The sequence below is a fragment of the Macaca nemestrina genome, chromosome 9, assembly GCF_043159975.1.
Source record: "Macaca nemestrina isolate mMacNem1 chromosome 9, mMacNem.hap1, whole genome shotgun sequence".
Lineage (NCBI taxonomy): Eukaryota > Metazoa > Chordata > Mammalia > Primates > Cercopithecidae > Macaca > Macaca nemestrina.
In genome coordinates, this window is record NC_092133.1 from 88,958,601 (window position 1) to 88,986,031 (window position 27,431).

General features: G+C 40.7%; 1 protein-coding gene across 3 annotated transcripts in view; it reads left to right on the forward strand.

Annotated features, from left to right (window-relative positions):
• Positions 1–5,534: 5,534 nt before the first annotated feature.
• The window catches only part of LOC112427542 (BMS1 ribosome biogenesis factor), a 53,242-nt gene continuing 31,345 nt past the window's right edge, over positions 5,535–27,431 (forward strand). The window contains exons 1-13 of one of the 3 annotated variants that reach the window (XM_071070050.1): positions 5,535–5,655; positions 7,237–7,445; positions 8,344–8,534; positions 9,695–9,774; positions 12,830–13,018; positions 14,106–14,248; positions 14,979–15,100; positions 15,442–15,629; positions 16,336–16,475; positions 18,441–19,201; positions 19,392–19,493; positions 20,442–20,599; positions 24,055–24,136. In XM_071070050.1, coding sequence (XP_070926151.1) covers positions 7,270–7,445; positions 8,344–8,534; positions 9,695–9,774; positions 12,830–13,018; positions 14,106–14,248; positions 14,979–15,100; positions 15,442–15,629; positions 16,336–16,475; positions 18,441–19,201; positions 19,392–19,493; positions 20,442–20,599; positions 24,055–24,136 — 2,332 coding nt within the window. In that variant the 5' untranslated portion in view covers positions 5,535–5,655; positions 7,237–7,269. Of the gene's footprint in view, positions 5,676–7,236; positions 7,446–8,343; positions 8,535–9,694; positions 9,775–12,829; positions 13,019–14,105; positions 14,249–14,978; positions 15,101–15,441; positions 15,630–16,335; positions 16,476–18,440; positions 19,202–19,391; positions 19,494–20,441; positions 20,600–24,054; positions 24,137–27,431 lie in introns of those variants that run through there. The other 2 variants (XM_071070049.1, XM_071070051.1) reach the window with 2 other exon arrangements.

Consider the following 27,431-nt stretch of genomic DNA (forward strand, 5'->3'; position numbering starts at 1 on the left):
AATCTGACTCTCACTATCCATGACTCATTTATTCAATCTTAATATGCAAGTAAAGCCATCTCTGACTTGTTAGTGCATACCCCTTGGAAAAACAAATTCACCAACTAGAGTACAATGTTTGTGGACAATTCCTTTCATCCTTAGTCTTTTCGTTTCTAGTCATAATATTACTTTCCAAAGTTACTTAGGCCAGTTTCTTTTTTCTTCACCTGCTCCAGTGATGTTATATCATACATTTATAGTTAAGTTAGGTCATTTGTTACAAGCTGCATTCCATCCTGGGATTCTCCAGACATCTTGGCTAATTTTTAAATTTTGCATACATTAAAGTTCCCACTTCATCATGTATGGTTCCATGGGTTTGATCAGGATATAGTCATGTAAGCACCTCCTTAGTATGATACAAAACAGTTCCATCCCCTTAAAATTTTCCTATGCATCCTCTATGTAGTTAATCTTTCCTTTTCCTCAGCCCCTGGCAACTGCCAATCTGTTTTCCATCCCTACAGTTTTTCATTTTCTGGAATGTAATATAAACAGAATCTTTTGGGGATGACTTTTCCCTTAGCAAAATGCATTTAAAATCCATCCATGTTATAGTGTGAATCAATAGCTCACTTCTGTTTATTGTCAAATGATTTTCATTGTATGGATACCACAGTGTGTTCATCCATTCATCTGTTGAAAGACATCTTGGTGACTTCACTTTGGGTTAGTTATGCATAAAGCTGCTATACATATTTTTGTGTGAACGTAAGTTTCAAATCAGTTGGCTAAATAGCTAGGAGCACAGTTTGCCATATTAAAGCTCAGTAAATAGTTACAAAGTAAACACACTCATCAGCTAGCACCAGCAACAGAACAGCCCTCACCCAGTTATACATTCCCTCCTCCACAAAAGTCACAATTATCTTCACTTCTGTTGCCACACATTAATTTTGCCTGGGTTCAAGCTTTGAATGGATCAACTGATATGTTCTTCTTTGTGTCTGGCTTCTTTAGCTAAGTATCCTCTATGTTGGTGCATGTGTTGGTTATTTTCATTGTTCTATATAGTTCCATTGCAAATATATATTACAGTTTTGTCTTTAGGTTTTTGCTGGTGGATGTCTGGGTTTTTCCCAGTTTGGATAATGCTATGAACATTTCTTTCTTTCTTTCTTTTTTTTTTTTAGAAGGAGTCTCATTCTGTTGCCAGGCTGGAGTGCAGTGGCGCAATCTTGGCTCACTGCAACCTCCACCTCCCAGGTTCAAGTGATCCTCCTGCCTTGGCCTCCCAAGTAGCTGGGACTACAGGTGCATGCCACCAAGCCCAGCTAATTTTTTGTATGTTTAGTAGGGATGGGGTTTCATCATGTTGGCCAGGATGATCTCCATCTCTTGACCTCGTGATCCACCCTCCTTGATCACCCAAAGTGCTGTGATTACAGGCATGAGCCACCACACCCGGCCAAACATTCTTATATGCCTTTCTGTATCTACTTCTGTTGCTGGCTCACTGGGTAAGTGCATGCTCAGTAATAATAGACATGCTGAATCATTTCCAAAGCATTTATACCAATTTAAATTACCAATAGTGCCTTATGTTTTAACAGGAGCCCTCTGACTGCTTCATTGAGAACTGACTGTTCAAGGGCAAAGGTGGGAGCAGGGAGGCCAAGAGAAAGGTTTCACAGTCATCCATGTGTGATTGCATGGGGCACAGCCCAAAGGGGTAGCAGCGGAAGTAGTGACAAGTGGTTGGATTCTGGTTGTACTTCAAAGGTAGAGTCAACAGGAATTTTCTGATGGATTGGAAATGGAGGATAGAAAAAGCGAACAGACAAAGGTGTGTGGGAGGCATTTTGACTAATCATCTTTATGGATGGAATTGCCATCAACTGAGATCATAAGACTGCTGAGCAGTTGGTTTGAGAGGGAAGATCCTGAGTTCTGTTTGGCATATCACTTTGGAAATGTCTATTAAATATCCAAATGGATATGTCATGGAGGCAGCTGGAGTTCAGGTTAGAGGTCTGAGTCATTGATAAAACTTTGGGAGTTGTTGGCAAATGATAGTGTATTGGTCAGAGTCTAATTAGGAAAGAGAAGCCCCACAGTCATTTGAACAGGAAATGTGTATATAAAGAAGTGTTCATTGCAACAGGGAAGTGGAGTAACCAGGCACAGACTAGTAGGAAGTATAGAAGGAGCAACCACTAGTCTAGGGCTGAGGTAGAGAGCCCAGGAGAGTCCTCTCCTCTTAGTGCACCTCCCTTGCACCTCATCAGAGGAACCCAGTCATGGTCCTCTGCATGTCAGGAGAGTCACTGGTGCTATGTCACTGGAACTTACTAGAAATACTTCTTTAGGTGCTGGGGAAAGGAGCGGTGTCTCAGAAGAGTTACTCTATAACAAAACTGCCTGGAGCTGGTGGGAGGAGTGGGACCTGCTGGGCACTGGCCACTGGGTTTCTGGAGAAGACCCCCACCTGCAGGAGCCAGGCCAAGCAGCACAGGAGAACCAGGAACAAAGACTGCTTTCGCCTGCAAGGTCTCTCCATTGCTCTCTACTGACAAAACCTAACATCATGTCTGAGGGAAATATTTAAGCGGCCCAGTTCAGTTTTTGCAGAGCAGGCAATGAAGAATGAGTTTATAGCAGAGATGCAATAAATTGATAACTGTATTAGTCCATTCTCTCACTGCTATGAAGAAGTACCTGAGACTAGGCAATTTATAAGAAAAGAGGTTTAATTGGCTCACTATTCTGCAGGCTGCACAGGAAACACGACAGCTTCTGCGGAGGCCTCAGGAAACTTTCAATCGTGGTGGAAGCTGAAGGAGAAGCAGGCATATCTCACATGGCTGGAGCAGGAGGAAGTGGGGGGCGGGGAGGTGCTACACACTTTTGAACAACCAGATCTTGTGCAAACTCTATCACGAGAACAGCACTAGAGGAATGGTGCTAAACCATTCATGAAGACTCTGCTCCCATGATCCAATCGCCTCCCACCAGGCCCCACCTCTAACATTGGGGATTACAATTCCACATGAAATTTGGGCAGGGACAGACCCAATACATAACAATTACTGACACAGATGGAATATAAAACTGAGACAGAATGAGATCATCCAGGGAATAAGTATAGACACAGAAGAAAAGAAAACTGAAGCCTGAAACCTATGGCCTTGCTCTAATTTAAACAGGTGAGAGCAGGGGAACCAGCAAAGGCAGCTGAGAAAGAGCATCCAGGGCTGCAGGTGGAGTCCTGTGAGACAAGTGAATCAAAGAGAATAGGAGAGGGGCCAGAGTATGTATTGACCGTTCTTTTATGAAGTTTTGCTGCAAAAGGGAACGTAGAAAAGGTGCAGGTCCTGGTATAGGAAATAGGGTCGAGTAATTTCTGTGTTTTGAAGATGACAGAAATAGCTGCATGTTGTGTGATGATGAGAAGAGTCCAGTAGAAAGGAAAATACTGCTGATGTTAGAGAAAGGATAGGCTGGCTGGAGTGACACCCTGGAGCAGTAAGAGATGATGGGATTCAGCAGTCCAGTGCACGATTCTTTGGCTGGACATAGCGGTTGTTCATCCACAGTCACAGGCAGGCAATAGGAGGCAGATGGGTGGAGGTGGAGGTGGGAGTCTGTGGAAGACTTTGACCACTTCTATTCTCTTAGTAAAGCAGGAGACAAGGAAGGGAGAGGCAGTGGGAAGGATTGAACAGAGAGAAGGAAGTGTGAAATATTCACTTGGAACAACAGGAGATTGAATAGACCAGGCAAAGAATGATTAAAGTGAGGACTGCTGGCATGGTCCTGTTTTCCTCCAGCCATGTTTAGTTGCATTGTTGTGGCATGGAATAGATGGAGAGCTGGGTTTATCCAGTGCCCCCATCTTACCAAGCAGATAGAAGGTGACAGGGAGGTGCATGAGTTAAGGAGGTGTGCAAGGGATTAATGAGAATGGTTGGCCATGGAGTTTAAGCTGGCTCACTAGAGAGGGCCATAAAGGAAGGAAGAAACAGTGAACAGGTAGTAAGATCTGGATTGGAGGTGCTGGTAAGGTTGCAGGAGTTTTGTTTCAGGGCGGTATAGGGAGTGACCTGGATAGACAGGAGGTGGTGGTCAGAGTGGGATACTGTGGGGGTTGCAGTCCTTGGACCTGACAAGGTCTGAGGTCTGATCATGGAGGGAGGGGGAAGCTAAGGTAGGGCAGAGGACTGGAGTGGGCTTCATGAGACCAAAATGACGTTGGAAGGATTATCTACCTGGATACTGAAATCTTCAAGAAGTAAGCGGTGTAGTGTGAAGAAGTTACAATATTCTAAGCTCTTCACGGATAAGGGAAGCATGTGCCACGTAGGTAGCCTCTCTAGTCCAGCACCCAGTATATAGCATATGCGGAGTGAATACCTGGTGGCTGCTGAAGGCCAGAACAAGGTGCCTGTGAGAGGACCTGATGCCTGGGGTTCTCGTGACAGGAGTGGGCCTAGTTTTTGGTGTAGAATTGAGCCTTGAATGCACCAGCGGGATCATATTGAAAAGAAACCTTCTAAGACTACAGGAAGATGCGTCCTCTGACAATGTACGCTCTGTAGGCATCCCAAATAGCTGGGCTGGGGATTAGATGGACTCCAAGGCATTTCCTCAGGTGGCAATGGGCGGATCCCTGGGAAGGCAAAGCTGTGCAGGAAAAAAATGGCAAGATGCTCTATTCCCTCAGGGAAAGCCCTTTCCTGGGAGCAGGGAAAGCCCTTTCCTGGGAGCAGGGAAGGCGAGGCAGTTTGGGCTTGGTCAGTTTGTCCCTGCCCTCAGGGTTTGTTGGTCCTGGCAAAAGAGGGCCTTATTTTATTTATTTTTCTTAGAGACAGTGTCTTGCTCTGTCGCCCAGGCTGGAGTGCAGTGGCTCATCTCAGCTCACTGTAAACTCCACCTCCTGGGATCAAGCGATCCTCCCACCTCAGCCTCCAGAGTAACTGGGACCACAAGCACCACAGGCGCCCGGCACAACGCGGCTTTTTTTTTTTTTTTTTCTTTTTTTAGAAAGAGAGAGTTAGTCTCCCTATGTTGCCCAGGCTTGTCTTGAACTCCTGGGCTCAAGCGATCCTCCCGCCTCGGCCTCCCAAAGTGTAGGGATTACAGGCGTAAGACCCCGCGCCCTGCCAAAAGAGGGCTTTTAGGGCACCCCAGAACGCGAGATCCCCCTCATCTGTCATCTTTAAAGAGGAGGAAGTGGACTCCAAATCGAGCGATAGTCCATTCGTCCCTGGTACGGTGACTGCCGGGAGGCCAAGACCAAATGTGTCTCCTTCCGGCTTTTGCACCACACTAACTAACCGGCGCCAGGCCGCAGAGCCGCCCTGGCCTTCGGCCAGGACTTGGGCGAGTGCGGTGCTCGCTGCTCCAGAGTCCTACCGCGGAAGTTGAGGCCGCGGATTCCGAGGGCGGGGTGGAGCGCGTTCGGTAAGTACCCGGACCCGGTGAAACGCACTGCGTGGACTGCGCCTGCGTCCGCACTCAGCTTTTCAGCAGTCTTTCTTCAGGCCCGGAAAGCCGTCCCCACGCGGGTCTCTTTTTTCTGCCTTCTTGTTTCCCTCCGGCGAGTCGGCGCGACGGTGAATTTCCGTTTCCGGCGGTGTCCATGCTGAACTGAGGAGTCGCAGTTGCCAGCAGGTTCAGTACAGCGGGCTGGGGTAGGCGGCGGGGGGGTCCCTGATTCTGGGGCACTGGGAGGATCGCGAGTCGTGCGCGTGGGAAGGTCCTTCCCCGGTCCTCCGGGTCATCTTTGCTCCCGAGGAGCGGCATATTTCTTATCTGCCGGAGGTGTCCTGTGGTAGTTGGGAGAGTGACCGGATGAATCCCTGCAGAGAGCCCGGACAGGGAGGGAAGGTGGCTGGGAGACGTAGTTTCCTGGCGACGTGGTCTCGGCAGGCGACTTAGACCTGAGCCGGATCTGTTGACCCGAAATTGTGCTTTTCCCACCAAAAAAGGACAGGGAGAGAAACATTAGTACAAGTTCCGAACTAAAATATAGCAGAGAAGAAACATAATCATTGAAATCACACAGCTCTTCAGTTTCAAAGCGTTCCTAGCGCCTAGCTCTTCTAACTCCCGGCCAGTGTTCTTGACATTATGGTGATATATAAAGACTTTCTGTTTCCGCTGGTGTGTGTGTCTGTGGGAAGCCTCTGACTCACCTCCGTGCTCCAGTAGCACCCTGTGCAGCCTTCCAATGTCGCCCTTATTGCATGGCACGGAAGATACTAGTTTGGATTTCCTCTGCAAGTCAGACCATAGCTGTATCCATTTACTGGCACAGTGCCTAGCACATCATAGACAGACAAATATTTATTAAACTGAATGAATACAGTACCTTAATTGAATGAAATAGTATCCTGCTCCCCCCCCCTTTTTTTTTAAATCAAGCTGTCAGATTTTATGAAGCCCCATTTCCTAAAAAAAACTCACTAATTTAGTGATTACCAATTTATTAGCCACAGATTCCCAGGTAACTCAGAAATCACTGGAAGGGTCTCTGTAAGTTCATGGGGTCTCCAGGTGTCATCTAGAACCAGTCCTATCTCACAAGTTAATACTTGACAATTATATATTGTCTGTTGTACTCTTTATAAAATGTGCTAAGATATTGCTATTTCTCAAATGTATATAAGTAAGTTGTAATTTAGGAGTTTTACAGAGTCAACAGGTACTAAAAGTAATACTGCGATCATATTGGAAGTTCATAAAAACGTTTTACATTTTTTATTAAAATGTAAGTTTTAGTTTAAGTTGGGAAACCACTTCTTTACTCCAGTTGATACTTAGGTCTGAGCTGTCCGGTGTGGTAGCCACATGTGACTTTAGAGTTAGAATGAAATTAATTAAAAATTCATTTTTTCAGTTTCCCTAAGTATATTGTTAAGTAACCACATGTGGCTGATGGCTAAATGGCTGAAAAGTACAGATATAGAATATTTCTATCCTTGCAGAAATAGATACTGCTGATGTTGACACTTAAGATGAATAAAAAGTAACAGCAATAAAATGTAACTTTAGGAGAGGTAACTCATCTAATTTATAGCATAACAGAGAGAAATGAAATTGGCAATGGTTAAGCAATTTCTACCCTTGTTCAGTAAATAAATACATCATCTCTTCATAAAGAAATAAATGAAATTTACTGTTTTTCCCTGGGTATTGCCTGGATTGTAAAATGCTTCTCCCACCTCGTTACCCCAACCTTCTTCCTTGTAGGTTAGAGTTACTTGTTATTGGTAAATAGCTACAATGGAGACTAAAGACCAGAAGAAACACAGAAAGAAAAACAGTGGGCCCAAAGCTGCAAAGAAAAAGAAGCGGCATCTGCAGGATCTCCAGCTAGGAGACGAAGAAGATGCCCGGAAGAGAAATCCCAAAGCTTTTGCAGTTCAGTCTGCTGTGCGGATGGCTCGATCCTTTCACAGGTATGTTAGGGTACAGTCTGGTCGTTCTTCCATTGATTCTTTTTAAATAGTAGGAGCCTCTCACAGGTGACATTTGGATTCATGAGTCTAGTCCAGCTCCAAAGGACATGGAGATGCGTGGTGTGTGGCTTTCACTAAAACGTGAGAAGCTTTCCCATAGAAGCTGCCTTGCCTCCAGCATCTGCACACTGGTTGGTGTTTATTGCCCAAGATGCAAGAATTTATAGAATTTGTTTGTTCCTAAATTTTAAACTGTTTCTATGGTGATAAGTGTGCTTTTTTCCCCCTAGGTATGTTTTACATAGTTGTAATATAAAATACAAAAATTACAATATTTAATACTAACATAGCTTTATTTAGTGTGCCCTTGTGATATGCCTAGCGGTATACTTTAAACATTATTCAACTAAATGCTTCCAGCAGCCTTACCAGAGTAGGAATCATTCTTGCCCTCATTTTATGGGTAAGAAAACTGAGGTCAAGAGAACAAGTTACCTCCAATCATGTAACCAGTAAGTAGGAGAGCCAAATTTAACTCCAGAGCCTCTGCTCTGTTACGATGCACTGCCTCGGTATTTACCTTTTGGTTTTTTTAAAAACTATTAAAATCACTCTTAAAACAGTCAGATTTAAGGAGTGTTTAATTTTCAGCTCTCTATGCTATTGAAGTCGTATTGTTACATCTTTATTGAACAGCAGTTATTTGGATGGGGCCAGAAGTTAACAAGTTAATAACGGACAAGTTAATTATATATTGTCTGTTGTCCTCTCAATAAAATGTGCTAAAGTACTCATATATATAAATGTACTAAAAAAGTTTACTTATGAAGTTGATACCTTTTACTCTATTTTGAAAGTGAGTTTACTATTTATTTATTTATTTATTTTTAATGAATAGGACTCAGGATTTGAAGACAAAAAAGCATCATATTCCAGTGGTTGATCGAACTCCACTGGAGCCCCCACCAATAGTGGTAGTGGTGATGGGGCCTCCAAAAGTTGGAAAGAGCACTTTGATACAATGCCTCATTCGGAACTTCACCCGGCAGAAGCTGACCGAGATCAGAGGCCCTGTGACAATTGTGTCAGGTAGGAGATGCCGCAGCAGACACAGAGTTGGCGTGGCTGTTGTCATCTGAGGGACATGCATGCATTTGTTGTTTTCTTGAGCGGAACATGTTAAATATTGTCATATCATGTTACCTGTCTTATACTTTTACTAAGTTGGCTATAGCTTCAGAAAAGGGTAAGTTCCCGGAGATAACATGTGATAATGTTCACATTGAAAATGTGCACGTTTGCCTTATGAAGCCACATTCTGGTGGAAGTGCGAGTTTTCTCTTTTTCCTATGAGAATTGTCTGCTTTGGGAGATGGTGACCTTTCCAAGTTTGAGGGAAAATGAAACAAACTTCCAGTGGTAGAATGGGAATGTGCAGTCTGAAATCTCTTGTTATTGCAATAGTATAGTTGGATTGAGGCTTTTCTTTATCTTTGGAGCATCTATATTTTCTTTTCCCTTTTTTGAGACAGAGTCTTACTCTGTGGCACAGGCTGGAGTGCAGCGGTGTGGTTACAACTCACTGCAGCCTCAACCTCCCAAGTTTAAGCAATCCTCCTACCTTAGCCTCCTGAGTAGTGTATGCCACCACGCCTGGCTAAGTTTTCTTTTTTTTTCCCTTTTTTTTTTTTTTTTTTTTTTTTTTTTTTTTTTTTGTAGAGATGGGGTTTCCCCATGTGGCTCAGGCTGGTCTCAAAACTCCTGGGCTCAAGGGATCTGCCTGCCTTGGCCTCCCACTGCACCCAGCCCATATTTTCTTGACCATTTTCTTTTTACCTTAATTTAGAAATAATTATTGTTATGAATATTCTGTTGCATTATGTTTGAGGATGTTTGTAGCTATAGTGGGAATACGGGAAGTTTTGATAGAGGTAAAGACTTTGGCCTGCAGCTGAACAGCAAGATCATGGTTATCATGGAGCCTGTGCAGTCCGAATTTTCCCTGTTTGAGCATTTTTATTCATCTGGGTAGACTTTTGATATTATTTAAATTTAGAACACAGCAAGAAAAACAGAATGGAATTTATTTTATTTTACCAGTTTTTGCCTATAAAAACGAACTTCTGGTACACTCCTGTAAACTTATATGATGTTTTACTGGATGCAGTTAAAAAATGAAACTTAGAGTTGATGGTTAGAGTTTTTTTCAGGATCTTTTTAAAGTAAAATTTTCATCTTTTCACGTATAGGTAAAAAGCGCAGACTCACCATTATTGAATGCGGGTGTGATATTAACATGATGATTGATCTGGCTAAAGTAGCAGATCTGGTAAGTCAGCAGGGGCAGCCTGGGGTGCTGATGGAGACTTAGAGCATCGTGATAGGTTATTTATCCCGTGATGAAAGGAAGAGAGTCCTATGATTATTAAAGGAATCATAGTCATCATCAGTAATACAGTAGATATGATTGAATTGATGATAATAATTATGGTAATAAATGTTGTTATATTAATAATAAAAATGGAATGTGCACAATGAAATGTATTCCAAAATCTAAAAGCAAATCACGGGATAGAGAAAACCTTTAATGAACACAACTAATAAGAGCTCATTAATATGTATACATATATACGTACAAATATATCATAGTAAGTACCATTTTTTCTTGGACTCTTCCTGGCACTGTGCTAACTGCTTTCTACAAATTTAGCTTACATAAATCCTTGATGCACCCTTGAGGTGAGTAGTTATTATCTGTAGTTTACATAAGATGAAATAGAGCCTCCCAGCAGTTAAATAACTTGTGTGAAGATGGGACCCTTGTTCCTGATGGTTCCAGAACCTTCATCCTTAATGATAATGCTAAAGTAAGTACATGAATTGCCCTGAAGAAGTGGTCAGAGTTTAGCAATAAAAAATCTAGACAGTACTCAGTATATGGAAAATGTACATACTCTTGCATTTATGGAAATGATAATGTTCACTCTTCTGGTATTCTATTAACTTATGTTTTAAATTAGAAAAAATAAAAACAAATTAGCAGAAAAGTAAGCCATATTGATGAGGAAGTGCGGGGTGAGAGATACCTTGGTTTTTTTTAGACAGCTGTTTGGTAACAAAGAGCTACAGATTTTATACTTTGGCCCAGGAATACTCCTAAAATATAAAATAAAAAGTAATACAGATTTTAAAGTTGTGCCATTGTAATGTCAGAAAACTAAATAACATTCAAATTTTGAACATGTAATGCTACTATTAGTAAAAATAAGTGTTATTAATGTAGTGTAAGCTTACTAAATCTTATGTACTTGAAATGATCAAAATAGTTCATAGAAGTCATTTGTTTCTCTTTTATGTAAAATGTAGCAAGTTTCTAATATTAAAGACATATGTATTAAGAGATGTTTTTAATTTTATTTTTAATTATTATGGATACATAATAGTTATACGTATGTATGGGGTACATGTGGTATTTGATAGAAGCATACAATGTGTGATGATCAAATCAGGGTAATAAGGATATCCATCACCTCAAACATTTATCATTTATTTGTGTTAGGAACATTTCAATTTCATTCTTGTAGTTATTCTGAGTTATATAATAAATTATAGTCCACCCTATTGTGCTGTTGGACACCAGAATTTATTCTGTCTAACTGTATTTTTGTACCTGTTAACCTTTCCCTCTTTGTCCCTCCATCCCTGCTCCCCTTCCCAGCCTCTTAACCATCATTGAGAGAGATGCCTATTACGTAAATCTTTTAAAGATTTTTCAAAAGGAACACACACATTTGGTAAAGTACTCTAACTGTAATGCAGGATACGCACAATGTGCATTTTTCTTTTTCCTTGGTGTAACCGCTGGTCATTCAGATCCCTGCAGAGCAGTATCCTTCTAGATGCATATAAACACGCATACCACCCTTTAAAAACACAAATGGTAGCTTATTTTACACACTGTTCTATGCTTTGCTTTTTTCATATAATGTATCTTGGAGGTATATAATAAGTAAGTACTGTAACTCTGCCTCCTTTTTAATATAATATTCCATTTTATGGAGGCACCATGATTTATTTAGCCTAGCTTATGTTGATTGCTCTGCTGTGGGTTGTCAAAGCCTCCTGTGTACAGCAAGGCACACACAATACATGAATTTGGGTGTGTACGTGCGTGTGTGGATTAGGGGAGTAACACTGGCTTAGATGACAAAGACTGGCAGCTGAGGGACTGTTTGTTCCCCGTTCTTCCTGACCCTACAACCAGCTGCTTGCCCCCTGGCACTCTGTGACATTAAATGTAGTGTGAGGATATTCTGCCTGTCCTTTGAGCTGGTCCAGTGTTGCTGGAACGCTGTGCTTGCTGCCTCAGTCTGCAGTGGCAGCTGTGCTTTCTCACAAGCCCACCTTCATATATTCTGTGGTTTCGGATTTTGAGTGTTGCCTAGTTTAATCAAAGATGGGCATTTCTGTTTCCATTTTTCTTTGTTGTTAATTTTAGTTATCTATGCAAAGATAAGAACAGAAATGTTTTTAATACTTAAACTAGAAGTTTCCAGGAATCAATTCTGAAATTATTTTGCATCTTTGAAGCATCTTAAAAGTTAAAAATTGGTCTCATCTGCTTATATTTTCTTATAGACTACCATTCATCATAATCTTACTGTTTTTTTGACCTAATTCTAAAATGGCAGCTATTTAAAAAAAATTTCTTAACAATTGAGTTATCCAAATTAATATATAAGATAGAGGTTTCCACTGCGTACTTCTCAGCAAAAAACAGATTTTTTTTTTCTATGAGGAGATTGAAAGAAGAGATTGGTTTTCTGTACATATTTAATATATTTCATTGATTATCACTTTCTTCCCATTCTTTGGATGTCAGAGACCTGTTATTTGGCTTAAAAATACCTTACAGAAAACTTGATTTCTTTAAATTAGAATTTCTTAGGTAAGGGCCAGGTGAGACCCAACCTTTTCTGAGTTACTTCTCATACATTAAAATTCTTATAATGAAAGTTTGCATCCTAGTGGACATCGTCTTATGGTTGGCTTTTAGAGCAAGTCAGAGGGTGGTGGTTTCTCTGTCTGGGTGATGCCTATGTAGTTATTTGATTTAGTCTAGAGTGCGACTTTTCTGTTGAGGGCCAGATAGTAAATATTTGTGGCTTTGTGGATCATATCTTTTACAGCTACTTAGCTCTGCAGTTGTAGTGCACAGGCAGCCATAGACAAAATGTAAATGAATTAATGTGGCTATGTTCCAATAAAACTTTAGTTACAAACACAGGTGATGGGCGGGATTTTGCCCGTGGCCAGTTGCCAACCCCTAGTGTAGGTGGTCTGTTTTGGTCGTTTCTTTGAAAAATGATGTGTTCTGTTTGTAGGTACTGATGCTTATAGATGCCAGCTTTGGGTTTGAAATGGAAACATTTGAGTTTCTAAACATCTGTCAAGTACATGGCTTTCCTAAAATTATGGGAGTTCTCACCCACCTCGACTCCTTCAAGCATAATAAGCAACTGAAGAAGACAAAGAAGCGATTAAAACACAGGTTCTGGACAGAAGTTTACCCGGTAAGAGGAGAAATGATTGTTGGATACTAGCAGTATAATCCTTTTAAAATAGACTGAAGAGGCCGGGCGCAGTGGCTAACACTTGTAATCCCAGCACTTTGCAAGGCAGAGGCGGTCGGATCACTTGAGCCTAGAGTTTTGAGCTCAGGGCAACATGACCAAGCCCCATCTGTACTAAAAATGCAAAAATTAACCGGGTGTGGTGGTGCGTGCCCGTAATCCCGGCTACTCAGGAGGCTGAGAAGTGAGAATTGCTTGAACCTAGGAGGCAGAGGGTGCAGTGAGCTGAGATCACGCCACTGCACTTCAGCCTGGGTGACAGAGTGAGACTCTTGTCTCAAAAAAATAAGTAAGTAAAAATACTGAAGAGACATTACTAAACATCTCTCTAGGATTCGCCTCCTGAATTCCGTTTGTGTATGTTCACAGTCCCTGGCCTCCTGAATTCCTTTGTGTGTGTGTGTTCACACTCTATGGCCTGCTGAATTCCTTTGTGTGTGTGTTCAACCTCTGGCCTGCTGAATTCTTTTGTGTGTGTGTGTTCACAGTCTCTGGCCTGCTGAATTCCTTTGTGTGTGTGTTCAGTCTCTGGCCTGCTGAATTCCTTTGTGTGTGTGTTCAGTCTTCTGGAAGGTTTCCCTCAAGAGAGTGCTTGTTCTGGGCTTCTTGGTGTATCTCATTTGTCTCTGTACCTGCTGCGCCAGGCAGTGTCTAGCTGTTTTGGGGTCGGGACTTTATATAATAGAGTACATCAGAAATTTCTCCTAGTTACAGGACCAGGCACTGCCCCTTCCTTTCTATACTGTTCTGGTCCATCGGCCACAGAACCATTTCTGTGCTCAGACGCCTCACCTCCCTCTCCTCACCATACTTAGATGGATGCCCCGGCTCAACTGCAGAGCAGTCTGCCTCTGTGGGGTTCTAATAAGTCCTGAAAGAAGCCAGCAAGGCCCTGGAAGCCTCAGGACAGTGGCTTTGCTGGAAGTCTCCCTTCTTAGGATTGCTTCTTGTTTAGAACTTTTATTTTGTTGCAGTATTGATGAGAATTTAATTGAAATTTAATTTTTAATTTTGCTCTAATGTTTAGGGTGCCAAGCTGTTCTACCTTTCTGGAATGGTGCATGGAGAATATCAAAACCAAGAAATCCACAATCTGGGCCGTTTTATTACAGTTATGAAGTTTAGGCCTCTCACATGGCAAACTTCTCACCCTTATGTCCTGGCAGACAGGTAAAAAGTGATTGTAAATTTTTTCTTCTTGGGCCATTTATTTCAAAGCTAAAAAGGCTAGAAAAAGAACAGTGATAGGATTTATTTTGTGCCTGTTTGAATAGTGGGGATAGAAGTGTAGTTGATGGAAAATGTCTACTTATATCATTGCTCAAAGATTCTGTGCCTTTGGGAGTAAATTAATTATGAGATGTTTAGGAAAATGGGAGGACTTGGAAGCATTTAAGGCTACAGAATGTGGCCCCATCCTATGTTCAGCCTCAGTTTTGAGTGATGCTGCCTTCGTGCCCGGGTGCTTGAGTCCTTCGTGTGTGCCTTCAGTTTCCTTCCTTTGTGCTCTTCTTTGTGCTGTGGTTTTTCTCAGCCTGGGATACCCTTTTTCCACCTGCTAGAATCCAAGCCACAGTAAAAATCCCAAAGCACAGGCTCACTCTCTTCCAGCAAGGGATTTTCTGAATATGTTCTTCACTTTTCCCTGACCCCAGGTGGACATCATCTCCCTGTCTGGTGTCTTCTGGAATGAAAATGTCACTTTCAGCCTAGAGACACAGTTGTGTGCCTGCCCCTTTTCCTCTGGTGGATGGGGAATGGTGCTTCTTTATTTCTGCATTTTCTAGTTTTCTAAATGATGTGCTTAGTGGACAATAGTGTGATGAGTCATTGACACCTGAAAGGAGGTATAGGAACTTTGGCATTCATTTCTGCTGCATGATTGAGTTTATTTTTCTAGGATGGAAGATTTGACAAACCCAGAGGATATCCGAACAAACATCAAATGTGACCGGAAGGTGTCGCTTTATGGTTATTTAAGAGGAGCACACTTGAAAAATAAAAGCCAAATTCACATGCCAGGTATTCTCTTGTTGTAGAACATACTAGAATTACACATAGGATTCTTGGGATGACTTCATTTCTCAGGAAAACTGAAAAATGACCAAACAAGGGAAAATGGCCTCGCTGGAGGTTTTTAAAGTAACCCAGATGTGTGTAGGCCTGCAAAGGTGTTATCAAATCCCCTCTTCTCTGCCTCTTGTCTTGTAGCTAGAGGGCCACTGTTCCAGTGTGGCACAATGCCCTTCTTTAGTGTCATGGGTTAAGCCCTTGGACTATGGCTCGTTTTTAACCCCCCAGTCAACAGTAGATACTTCTGACTTCTTGTCAGCTGAAGCTTGCTTTTGGATCCTGTCTTCCAGGGGTAGGAGATTTTGCTGTGAGTGACATCAGTTTCCTCCCAGACCCTTGTGCTCTTCCTGAACAACAAAAGAAGCGCTGTTTAAATGAGAAGGAGAAGCTGGTTTATGCGCCTCTTTCTGGAGTTGGGGGTGTGCTGTATGACAAAGACGCTGTCTATGTTGACCTTGGTGGCAGCCACGGTTTTCAGGTATCGGTGAGATGGGCGTCATTTCTCTGAACTCTCATTATTCTTTCCGAGTCTATTTTTTAATCACAAAAAATAATGTAGTCAGCTTTTATTTATTGAAGATTTTTCTCTTGTACTTATAATAAAGGCCCAAATGCATATTGTAAATATATAGAATAAAAAAAATACTTTTTTTTCATTGTACCAAGCAGAAGAGTCCTGTCCTCCATTCCTCCTTGATCCATGGCCCCAGCGCGGGCCCTGCTGCCATATGGTGCCTGCATGGCCCATCCCCGTTTCTACAAAATCAGTGTGCTTGCCAGCTCTCATTGGTCTTTTTCTCATTCACAATGGTCTCCTCATTCTGTATTTTAAAGTGGATTTCAAATATTTATTTCTTAGTTCTGAAGTGGAATTTTATTGGGTTAAAATTAGGGTTATTTTAAAATGTTAGAAAAGCTAGCATTGTTGTAGCATTGGAGCTGAGGTTTTTCTAGCTAGGTGTTTAGGTTATCAGGTTACATACTCCCTGAACTTTGGAAAAGTTTAATGGAGATGGGGATCCATTTCAAGCTTTGTTGTAAGGATTTTCTTTTCTGCTTTTTGAGGCATTAAGAAAGGTTCTTAGGAAATGTGTCTAAGATAATTTTGAGAAACTGAATGAAACCAGTGTCTCTCCAGGATCTTTGTGCTTTTCTCACATGCTCTTTCTTGGTTGTCTTGACAGGACGAGGTGGGGCCCACCCATGAGCTGGTCCAGAGTCTCATCTCTACCCACTCCACCATTGATGCCAAGATGGCTTCAAGTCGAGTGACACTGTTTTCTGATTCCAAGCCACTTGGGTCAGAAGATATAGATAATCAAGGGTAAGTCTGCTTTTTTTCTATTTTTAATAAAAAGATGTATTACAGAAGATCATATCACCCATAATTCAGCCATCATAACACATTTTGGTGGGATTCATTCTATGTTGTTTTGTTTTTCTTTGTGTGTGCATGTCTCTGAGGGCTCTTCACTTACCTGACATTACAAGGGAGTCTTTTCTTGAAATAAAATACAGGATGCATTTTTCAACAGACCCCAAATATTCCTCAAATACCACGCCATCTTCCATAGGTTGCCTTTTGTTTTTTAAGAGACGTGAGGCCACTTGGCTTTCTTTTGGTGGCCAAAACACTAGAGCAGAGTCAAGGAGTTTGTGGCTGTCCAGAAGCCACATGCCTTGTCTCTGAAAGTTTTATTTAGATTATGCTGTATTATCTCCCGTGGGTAGGTTTCCATGGATGTATGGCTTATGTGAATTATTTTTCAGTCTGGGTTGGGAATTTGTATACCTTTATACATAGTCGATGTTTGCAAAACATTGGTTTTGTTGGATTGATTTATGACTCCCAGTAAAATTTAGCTGAAAAATTTGAGATTATCTAGTTTGTAATTTGTTACAATGTGCATAAACTACCTAGCAGAATGCCTGACAGATACGAAGTGTTTGCTGAAAGATCACTCCTTTATAATGAAGTTACTAGCGATTTTCATTTTTGTATATCCTTCTAGTCATCTTTATCTACAAGAATACTCTATTCTACTATAGTTACAGTTAAAATATGTAATTTTATTTCTATATTCTGAGCATTTCCTTTTTCTATACAGTCTTTATGTAGTCACCATTTTGTTATTATTGGTGTATTCTTTTTTGTGTGTGTGACAAGATCTTGCTTTGTCTCCCAGGCTAGAGTGCAGTGGTATGATCTGGGCTCACTTCAGCCTTGACCTCCCAGGCTCAAGTGGTCCTCCCGCTTCAGCCCCCCAAGTAGCTGGGACTACAGGAGTGCGCCACCACTCCCAGCTAATTTTTTTTTTTTTCTAGAGATTAGGTCTCACTGTGTTTCCCAGGCTGGTCTTGAACTCCTGGGCTCAAGCAATCCTCCTGCCTTAGCCTCCCAAAGTCCTGGGATTACAGATGTGAGGCACTATGCCTGGCCTATTATTGCTATATTCTAACTTATCCATCTCTTTTGGTGTGATTTTCAGTTTTTTCAAATTTATGTTTTCATAATTTTATATATCTTGCTACATTAAATGGCTTCATACAGTTTTATACTGTGATTTTAGCCTCCTGATGATTCTTCTCTATCAGATATGAAACTGGTGACTTAAAATGGATGTTCTTCCTCTGTCATTCCTCCTACATTTGTTAGCTGGCATTTTTAACAAAGTGCTTTCACTTCTCCCCTTTATTTCCGTATCACTGCTGACTAATGCACTTGCATTTTGTTCCATGGGTTATTTTCCATCACTATCATTATTCTTCCTGATGCCTATGCTGTCCCAGATTTGGCCGCAGGAGCCTTCAGCCTGTCTCCTGTGTCCTTTCAACTGTCTCTGTTAGTCTTTGAGCATGTCTTACTTTCTGACAGAACAAGAGGATCCAGGCTCATTTTGCCCTCTTTCTGCCTTGGGCCTGGACTCAGCCATTTCTCTTAAGGATCATGTATTTTTAGCTTAGAAATTAATCAACTTTCAAAAAAATCTACAAAACACTAACTTCCCTTTTGAGCAATTTTTTTCTAAAATTAGATTTTTGTTTTTTAAGGGTTATTCCTTTATTCTCTCTCTAAGTTTTTTTGAAGTGTGGTGTTAGGGAACCATGTCCGAGTTTGCTTATTAATTCTTCCAATGTTTATCAGATCATTTTTTCCCTATGCTATGTCATCTTAAACAATTCCTTGACATTTTCTGTTTCTTTGTATTTTTCATTGACTGTATTGCTATTTGTAGATTAGCTGATTAATGTACAAATTGAATTATTTTGTATTTCCTTGGTAATACAGGCTGTTGATGCCAAAGGAGGAAAAACAAATGGACTTAAAAACTGGGCGAATGCGTCGGAAAGCCATTTTTGGAGATGAAGATGAATCTGGAGATAGTGATGATGAAGAAAATGATGAAATATCCGAAGATGACGAGTTGGAAAACGGCTCTAGTGATGAGGAAGCAGAAGAGGAGGAAAATGCTGAGATGACTGATCAGTATATGGCTGGTAAGGGCGTCAAACGACGGAAACTTGAAGAGTTGGAAGAAGACAGTGAAATGGATTTGCCAGCGTTTGCTGACAGTGACGATGACCTTGAGAGGAGCTCAGCGGAAGAAGGGGAAGCAGAGGAAGCTGATGAAAGCAGTGAAGAAGAGGACTGCACTGCAGGAGAGGGGGGCATTTCAGGATCAAAGGCTGTTGGAGAAGGTAGTAAAGCAGGGCTGTCGCCAGCTAATCGCCAGAGTGACCATGTGAATCTGGAGAAGTCTTTGCTGATGAAGAAAGCAGCTCTCCCCACTTCCGATTCTGGGCATTGCACAGCTGAAGAGGCGTTTGCATCTGAAGATGAATCTGAAGAAAGCTCCTCACTTGGTGCAGAGGAAGAGGACTCAGAAAATGAAGAGGCTATTAGAAAAAAGCTTTCAAAGCCTTCTCAAGTGAGCAGTGGTCAGAAACTGGGGCCAAGGAACTTAATTGATGAGACCAGTGATATAGAAGATTTACTCAAAGAGGAAGAAGATTACAAGGAAGAAAATAATGATTCCAAAGAAACCTCAGGTAAACTTAAATTTAGTTGGTTGCTGCTATCAACTTGGCTCTCGAAATGGTACCCAATGGAATGTCTCCATTTGGGGGTCTGTTGATTCTGTGATTTTGTTAACTGTTGAAATGCTGCATTGTGGATGGATCTTGAGGGAGGGGAGGCATGTAAACAAGCCTAACTGGAGGTTGGCTTTGGTCGTTTCAGGTGCCCTCAAGTGGAAGGAAGACCTTTCCAGAAAGGCAGCTGAGGCCTTTCTGAGGCAGCAGCAAGCAGCTCCAAACCTCCGAAAGCTTATTTATGGGACAGGTAAAGAATTCTGGTTCAGAGCTGGAAATGTTTTAGTTTCTCTGATTATTTAGATGAGGGAATTGGTTGGAGGATTGGGCTGGTATTGTTGACATCCATAATTGCTGCCCATCACATTTCATGTTTGACGGATGTCTCTAATCATCAGCTTATGAGGACTACACATTGGTCTTATAAAGTAGACTTAATGGGTTTGCTGTAAAACTTGATGCAAATGCTGTCCATTGCATTATGTTATGTTCCCTATTTAAAAGTCCTTCATGAGAATTTTTTTGTAGATTAGTGCCAAAAAAACATTTCTGCCCATAAAAATATTTACTTTTTTGCTTTCTGAGAATTAGAACACTGTATAACACATTTTGTTCTCCCTTTTGCCCTTGTCCTCTGATTTTATGCTTTACTAAACTTACCTATATATTCTTTCTGGTAGAATTAATGCAAAAATAAATATATAGTGATGAACTTTACATTGTACTCCCTGGTTACTGCATGGGGAGATCAAGGCCACATGGTGAGACTTTTGGGCTCAGCCCAGTGAATTGGGAAGATTGTTGTATACTGTTTTCATTCAGGTTTTGTCTAGGTACTCTTAGTGATGAGAGGCTCAACATTCTTTAGCGCTCTTCTTTAGTAATCTAAAGCTCAGCCTTTAAATGTCCCTTCCCTCCCTCCACCGCCAATATTCTCACTCCTTCTCAGCCTCTTAGCTGCTGCTGTGCAGGAGCGCAGGAGCCCCACACATGTACAGCAATAGCTTCCTGGCTCTCTTAACCTGTGACTGCCCTGCCCTCTCAATGCCTAACTCATATGTGGCTATTGCCATACCCATCACAGACAGAGGCCTTCAGTTCCTGAGTTCAAAGACTCATGGCCTAACTGGTTAAAAACGATGGGTCTTCTAGGGCTGTAGTTTTTGTTCTCACTTTTCTACCATGGTGTCCTCTTTAGTGGCAGAAGATAATGAAGAAGAAGATGGTGATACCCGAGAAGAGCTTGGAGGGTTGTTTCGTGTAAACCAGCCTGACAGAGAGTGTAAGCATAAGGCTGACTCTTTGGACTGTTCTAGATTTCTTGTGGAGGCCCCCCATGACTGGGATTTAGAGGAGGTAAGGCTGGGTAGTACATTTGATTTATTAGAGAATTAGAGAATTGTTCTAGAATAAGATTATCTGATGTCAATATTGCTTACCTGTTGTTGGCTTCTCATTTTTACAGGATTACAGGTCATTCTTCCAGATATTGCAGTGGGCACTTCATGCATCCTAAACAGTAACATGTTCTGAGTTTAGTTAGACCATGTACGTGGCCCACGGAGGACAGGTTCAGCTTCCAGTGTGGACAGTAGTGTGCATCTTTATTTTGAAGCATCACACATAGGTTTTTATACATCAGATGTATTTTTTGTCTTATCACTAGGATATACGTAGCACCCTTGAGTTAACATTTATAGTTCCTGCTGTTTGTAAGCATAGAGAAATCTGTGATACCTGTAAATGTTCTTCCTGCAGCTCACCACTTTGTAATCACACTGGAATTCATTCAGTACTCAAACTCACCACAGCTCACCCTCCTCTGAGACCTCTTCTCTTTCTCTCTCTCTCTTTTTGAGATATGGTCTTGTTCGGCAGCCCAGGCTGGAGTGTAGTGGCACAAGCCTATACTCAATGCACAAGTGACTCAATGCAGCCGCAGCCTCCTGGGCTCAAGAGATCTTCCCATCTCAGCCTCCAGAGTAGCTGGGACTATAGGCATGAGCCACCAGGCCTGATTAATTTTTGCATTTTTTGTAGAGATAATGTTTCACCATGTTGAGCTACTTTCGAACTCTGGGTTCGCGTGATCTTCCTGCCTTGGAACCTCCCAGAGTGCTGGGATTACAGGAGTGAACCATCACGCCAGCCCCTTTCTCTGTATTCCCTTCTGGAATATTCTGATCTTCCAAAGGCTGCCTTCTTTTTTGTCAATTCAGTTTGGCTTAGATGTCACTTCTCACAGAGGCCCAATTGCTATCATACTGCCTATTGTAATTCGCCAGATAACACTTAGTGCACTTTATGAGATTTTATTTAACCATTCTTTATGGTGAAATTTAATACAGATGTAGAAAACCACATAAAAACGATTGTTTAGCTTAATGGGTTGCCAGAAGGTGAATACCCCTGTACTCAACACTCAGGCTGGGAAATCAAGCTTTGCTGCTCAATTGTGACACCAACCACAGTCCCCTTCCTTGCTGTAGAAGGAGGTGTGGTCCAGCCTCTTAAGGTGATGCTTTCCTTTTCTTCCTGGTTTCTTCCTCCATGCTTGTATAAGCATCACAGTTTACTTTTACCTGATTTTCCTTACTGATTTTCAGTCTTTTAACATTTTTAGTGAACAGTCTTTCCTTCCCATTTCTTTTTTTGGTTACATTTTATTTAATAAACCAAGTCTTTGGTCTGTAGAGTTTCTTGTATTCTGGACTTTGTGGATTGCTTTGCATCCCTCTGCAGTTTCACAGGCCCTCCTGTATTTCCTGTGAGTGGGTACTGAGCAATACTAATAGAACTTCTGTGATGAGCGGAATGTATATCTGAGCTGTGGGTTGTGGCTACTTGTGGCTACTAAGCTCTTTAAATGTGGCTAATGAGACTGGAGAACTAAATTTTAAATTTTATTTAATCTTTGTTAAGATTAATTTAAATAGCCACGTATTTGTAGTTACCCTGTAGACAAAACATCTAGCGGTTGGACAGGATTTAAATTTGATTTTTATTTTTCAGCAAAACTGCTTCCTAAGTGGTGGTGTTTTCTCATTAGGAGGCGCATAAAGACTGGTTGTGTCCTTTTAATGATGTTAGATGTTATCAGTTGTTGGTGCTCAATGCCTAGAACCATCAATTTCTTAAGAACGTAGAGTGGTGATGTTCTATTCAATCATTTCTCTTTATGTATTAGCTGTAATACTTTAAAGAGAAACTTTTCCTCTTCTACTATTTGGTTATTCACTTCCATGTATGTAGGGTAAATGCTTGATTTTTTTTTTTTTGAGACGGAGTTTCGCTCTGTCACCCAGGCTGGAGTGCAGTGACACGATCTTGGCTCACTGCAAGCTCTGCCTCCCAGGTTCATGCCATTCTTCTGCCTCAGCCTCCCAAGTAGCTGGCACTACAGGCTCCCGCCACCATGCCTGGCTAATTTTTTTTTTTATATTTAGTAGAGATGGCATTTCACTATGTTGGTCAGGCTGGTCTCAAACTCCTGACTTTGTGATCCACCTGCCTTGGTCTCCCAAAGTGCTGGGATTACAGGAGTGAGCCACTGCGCCCGGCCCATGCTTGATTTTTTAATCAGTTTTTGGAGTGATTCTCCAAAGGATACTTGTTTGTGAGTATCACTGTGATGTCATGGATATAAATGTAGTTGATGTGCCTTGTGCTCCTGCACCTGTTATCCGTTATTGAAGCTCCTCTTTATCCCACCTGTGGCCTGTGAGCGTCTGTGCACACCAGCTCCTGAGTCCTTGTGTTACAATCGTAGTCGTTCTGGATCAATTCTTGCTCTGTGATATGAGAGAGCACTTGGAATCACCCATAAGAAGTCCTGATTTCTTTTAGTACAAAATGGTATTTCAACATGACAGCCTAGGCATAGGAATGCTTACTGCCATGAGTTGGTCATTACTTCTAGGCCTTCTCAGTGACCCGAACCAGGAGAGTCCATACAGATATTTCCAGTTCACATTCAGGACTACATCTTACTCATTCTTCCATTGGAGAATTATTCCTTGGTTGAATCAGAAGATGATGAAATTAGAGAATCACATAATTACTCATTTGCTTTATACTCTCTCATTTCTCTTTTCAAAAGTGACTGTGCCATTTTACTTACTCACTGGCACTGTATATGGGTTCCAGTTTCACCACTTCTTCACCAGCACTTGTTATTATCTGTCTTTTTGATTGTAGCCATCCTAGAGGGGGTGAAATTGTGTCTCATTATAGTATTGACTTACATTTCCCTGATAATGATGTTGAACATCTTTTCATGTGCTTATTGGCTATTTGTATATATTCTTCATATTGTTTGCCCATTTCAAAAATTGAATTACTTAGTTGTATGCGTTGTTTATATATTCTGGTTGTAAGTCCCTTATCAGATACATAATTTACAAATATCTTCTCCCATTTTATAGGAATTAAGTTTTCAGACAGACAGGTTTAGATTAACAAATAGCAAGACCAACTTTGTAAACTACTGTCTCATTAGTTTCTAAGGCATCGCCTTAGAAACCTTAATACAATTGAAAATTAGTTGAATTAGTAATTATCTGTTTGTTTACTTACGAGGTTAGTAGACTAGTAGTATTTAATACTTTCCCTATCTGCTGCTTAATGTGTTTTATCTCTGTGGTTATACTGTCTCCATCAAAGGTAAAGTTATTTCCTGGGCTCCTTTGGAATGAGAATATTCATGAAGGTGGGAAATATTTAAAGGCAAGTTGTTGCCTACTGCCATTTCTTAGAATTGTTTTGCTGAGTGATTGGAACATCTCACCTAAGTGCTGACTTTTCTGTGTAAGGTTATGAACAGTATCAGAGATTGCTTCGTGACTGGAAAGTGGGAAGATGATAAAGATGCAGCCAAGGTCTTAGCAGAAGATGGTAAGTCAAGAGCTGGGTTCTTCAGGAAGACTGGCTTCTCTAAACTTTATTTTCTTCTGTATCTTAGACAATAGTCAAATTGAAAATCATAGTCACTTGTGAAATGCTTTGGGGAATTCAGACAGGCGTAATGAGCCAGGTAATATTCCGGATTTTCCTTTTATGATTATCTTATTTTCTCAGTTGGCTAACTGATTTACTACGTATGGACCTTAAAAGTGAGAAACTTTCCATAAATTTTAATCATGTGTTTGTTAAAAATAGATTTTGTGTGATGTGAAAAATACATACAAATGGCATTTATGTTTTTCTTTTCATAATAAAGGTAGTATGCATTGTAGAAAATTTAGAATGAAAAGTACATAACATACCAGAATTCTACTAACCCATAAAAAACCTTTGTTAACCTCTTCAATAGTTTCCTTCTAGTCATTTAAAAATCATATGTATAAACCTTTTTAGTTGTACTTTATATAATTTTTGGCAGGAGGATTGCTTAAGTGATGTACTTTATATAAATTTTGTCATTAAATTTTTTCAAAGATTTCATATTTATTATTTAAATATCATACCATTATTGAAGTCGTAATTTTTTCAATATCTAAGTAGTTTTGTACTTTGCTCATTTTATAGAGAACTCCACACTGAACAACTTTGAAATAATTCTTGGCTCATGCTTTTTATTTTCATAAGATAGATTCGTAAGTGTTAGAATTGAGTCATTTTTATGGATTACAACTGCCACATGGTTTCTTGGAAGGTCATTCTTTTTGTTTTGTCTTGAGACAGGATCTCGCTCTGTTACCCAGGCTGGAGTGCTTTGGTGTGGTCATGGCCCACTGCAGCCTCAGCGTCGCAGACCCAAGCCTCCTGAGTAGCTAGGACTACAGGCTTGCATCACTACACCCAGCTAATTTTAAATTTTTTTGTATAGACAGTCTTTTTATGTTGCCCAGGCTGGTCTCAAACTCCTGGGCTTAAGAGATCCTCCTGCCTCAGCCTCCTAAGTAGCTTGAACCACAAATGTATACCACCATGCCTGGCTAATTTTTAAATAGTTTGTACAGATGGGAGTCTTGCCATGTTGCCTAGGCTGGCCTTGAATTCCTGGGCTTAAGCAATCCTCGCACCTTACCTCGCACCTTAGCCTTCCAAAGTGCTGGGATTATAGGTATGAGCCACTGTGACTAGTCTGTAGTATGTGAATGTATTCTTTTTATATATATATATATATATATATATTTTGTCTGGGCTTTCAGGTTCATATCATTGATCTCTGTTGGTTCATTTATTATTACTATAATTTAGTACTCTATGTAACTTTATCGTGTTATTAAGACCCCAGTTATTAAAACTGTGTCTCAACAGTTTCTTTCTCTTTTTATTCTGCTGGGGGCTTTTTTAAGCATTCTGCTGACTATTCTCACTTGCTTATTGTTTTTTCCACAGGAACTTAAGAATCGTCTTTTGTTTTCAAAAGAAAGTGTGGTGGGTTTCTTTTTTAATCACTTTAGTGAGGTATAATTGATGGTAAACTACAGTGTTTAAAGTGTACAATTTGATAAACTTTAATATGTGAGTATACCGTCGCCACAATCAAAATAATGAACACATTTATCACCCTCACAGTTTACGCCACTGTGTAACCCTCCATCCTGTCCTCTTCCATCGCCAGGTACATTCAGCTGCCTTGTGTCACTATTCAGTAGGTTGTGCCCTTTAGAATTTAATCGAAATGGGATCCTACAATATGTGCTCTTTTCTGTCTGACTTCTTTTACTCAGCATGATTATTTCAAGATTCATCCATGCTGTTAACATCTTTATTTCTTTTTGTTGGCTAATGGGTAGTCCATTGTATGATGTATAGCAATTTATTTATCTGTTAACCTGTTAAACAATTATTTCCAGGTTTTGGCTATTATGAGTAAGGCTGCTGTGAACATTTTTGTAGAAGTCTTTATATGAACCACTTTTATTTCTTTTGGGTAAATAAGTAGTTCAGAATGGACTAAATGGGTCATATGATAGGTACACATTTAATTTTTTAAGAAATTGCCCAACTGTTTTCTAAAGTGTTTACACCATTCTCCATTGCCACCATAACTTTATGTGACTTCCGGTTGCTTCACTCTTACATCTTTGCCAGTCCCTGGTAGTATCAGTCTTTTTAAATTGTAGGCTTTCTTTTAGGCGTAGAGTGGTATCTCGAAGTTTTAGTGACTAATGGTTTCAGGCATTTTTCCATGTGTTTATTTGCCATCTGTGTCTTCTTTGATGAAATATCTGTCCAAATCTTTTGCACATTATTTTAATTGGGTTGAATTCTAAGAAATTTTATGTATTTTTGATACAAATTCTGTATGACATGTGATATGCAATTATTTTTGCCTAGTGTGTGCCTTGTCTTTTCTATTTTTAATAGTGTTTTTCACAGAACAAAGTATTTAATTTTGGTGTAGGTCAATTTATCAAAACAATTTTTTTTCGGGGGGAATGGAGTCTTGCTCTGTCTCCCAGAGTGTGATGCGATCTCGGCTAACTGCAACCTCTGCCCGCTGGGTTCAAGCCGTCCTCCTGCCTCACTCTCCCAAGTAGCTGGGATTACAGGCGCCCGCCACCATGCCTGCCAGATTTTTGTATTTTTAGTAGAGATGGGGTTTCGCCATTTTGGTCAGGTTGGTCTTGAACTCCTGACCTCAGGTGATCCACCCGCCTCAGCCTCCCAAAGTGCTGGGATTACAGGCATGAGCCACTATGCCCTGCCCAAAATTTTCTCTTATGGACTGTGCTTTTGATAGTGTATGTAAGAAATCGTTGCCTCACCCAACGTCACAAATTGTCTCATATATTCTATAAGTCTTATAGTTTCAGGTTTTACATTTAGATCTATAATTCTTTTTGAGTTAATTTTTTATAGGGTGTTAGGTATGGATTTAGGTTCCTTTTGACATATTGATATCCACTTTTCCCAGCACCTTCTGCTGATAAACTATTTTTTTCCCTATTGAATTGCCCTGTATTGGTTGGCCATATTATGGGTGCATATTTCTGGGCTCTCTGTTCTGTTCCATTGATATATTTGTTTATTTTTATACCAATACCAACACTGTCTCTGTTACTTACAGCTTTATAATTAGTCTTGGAATTGGGTAGTTTTTAACTTTAGGTAGTTTTTCAAACTTTAGTCTCCTTTTCAAAATTGTTTTGGTTAATCTAGGTTCTTTGCATTTTCATATAAATTTTAAGATGAACATGTCAATTGCTATAAAAAAGCCCACAGCAATTTTGATTGG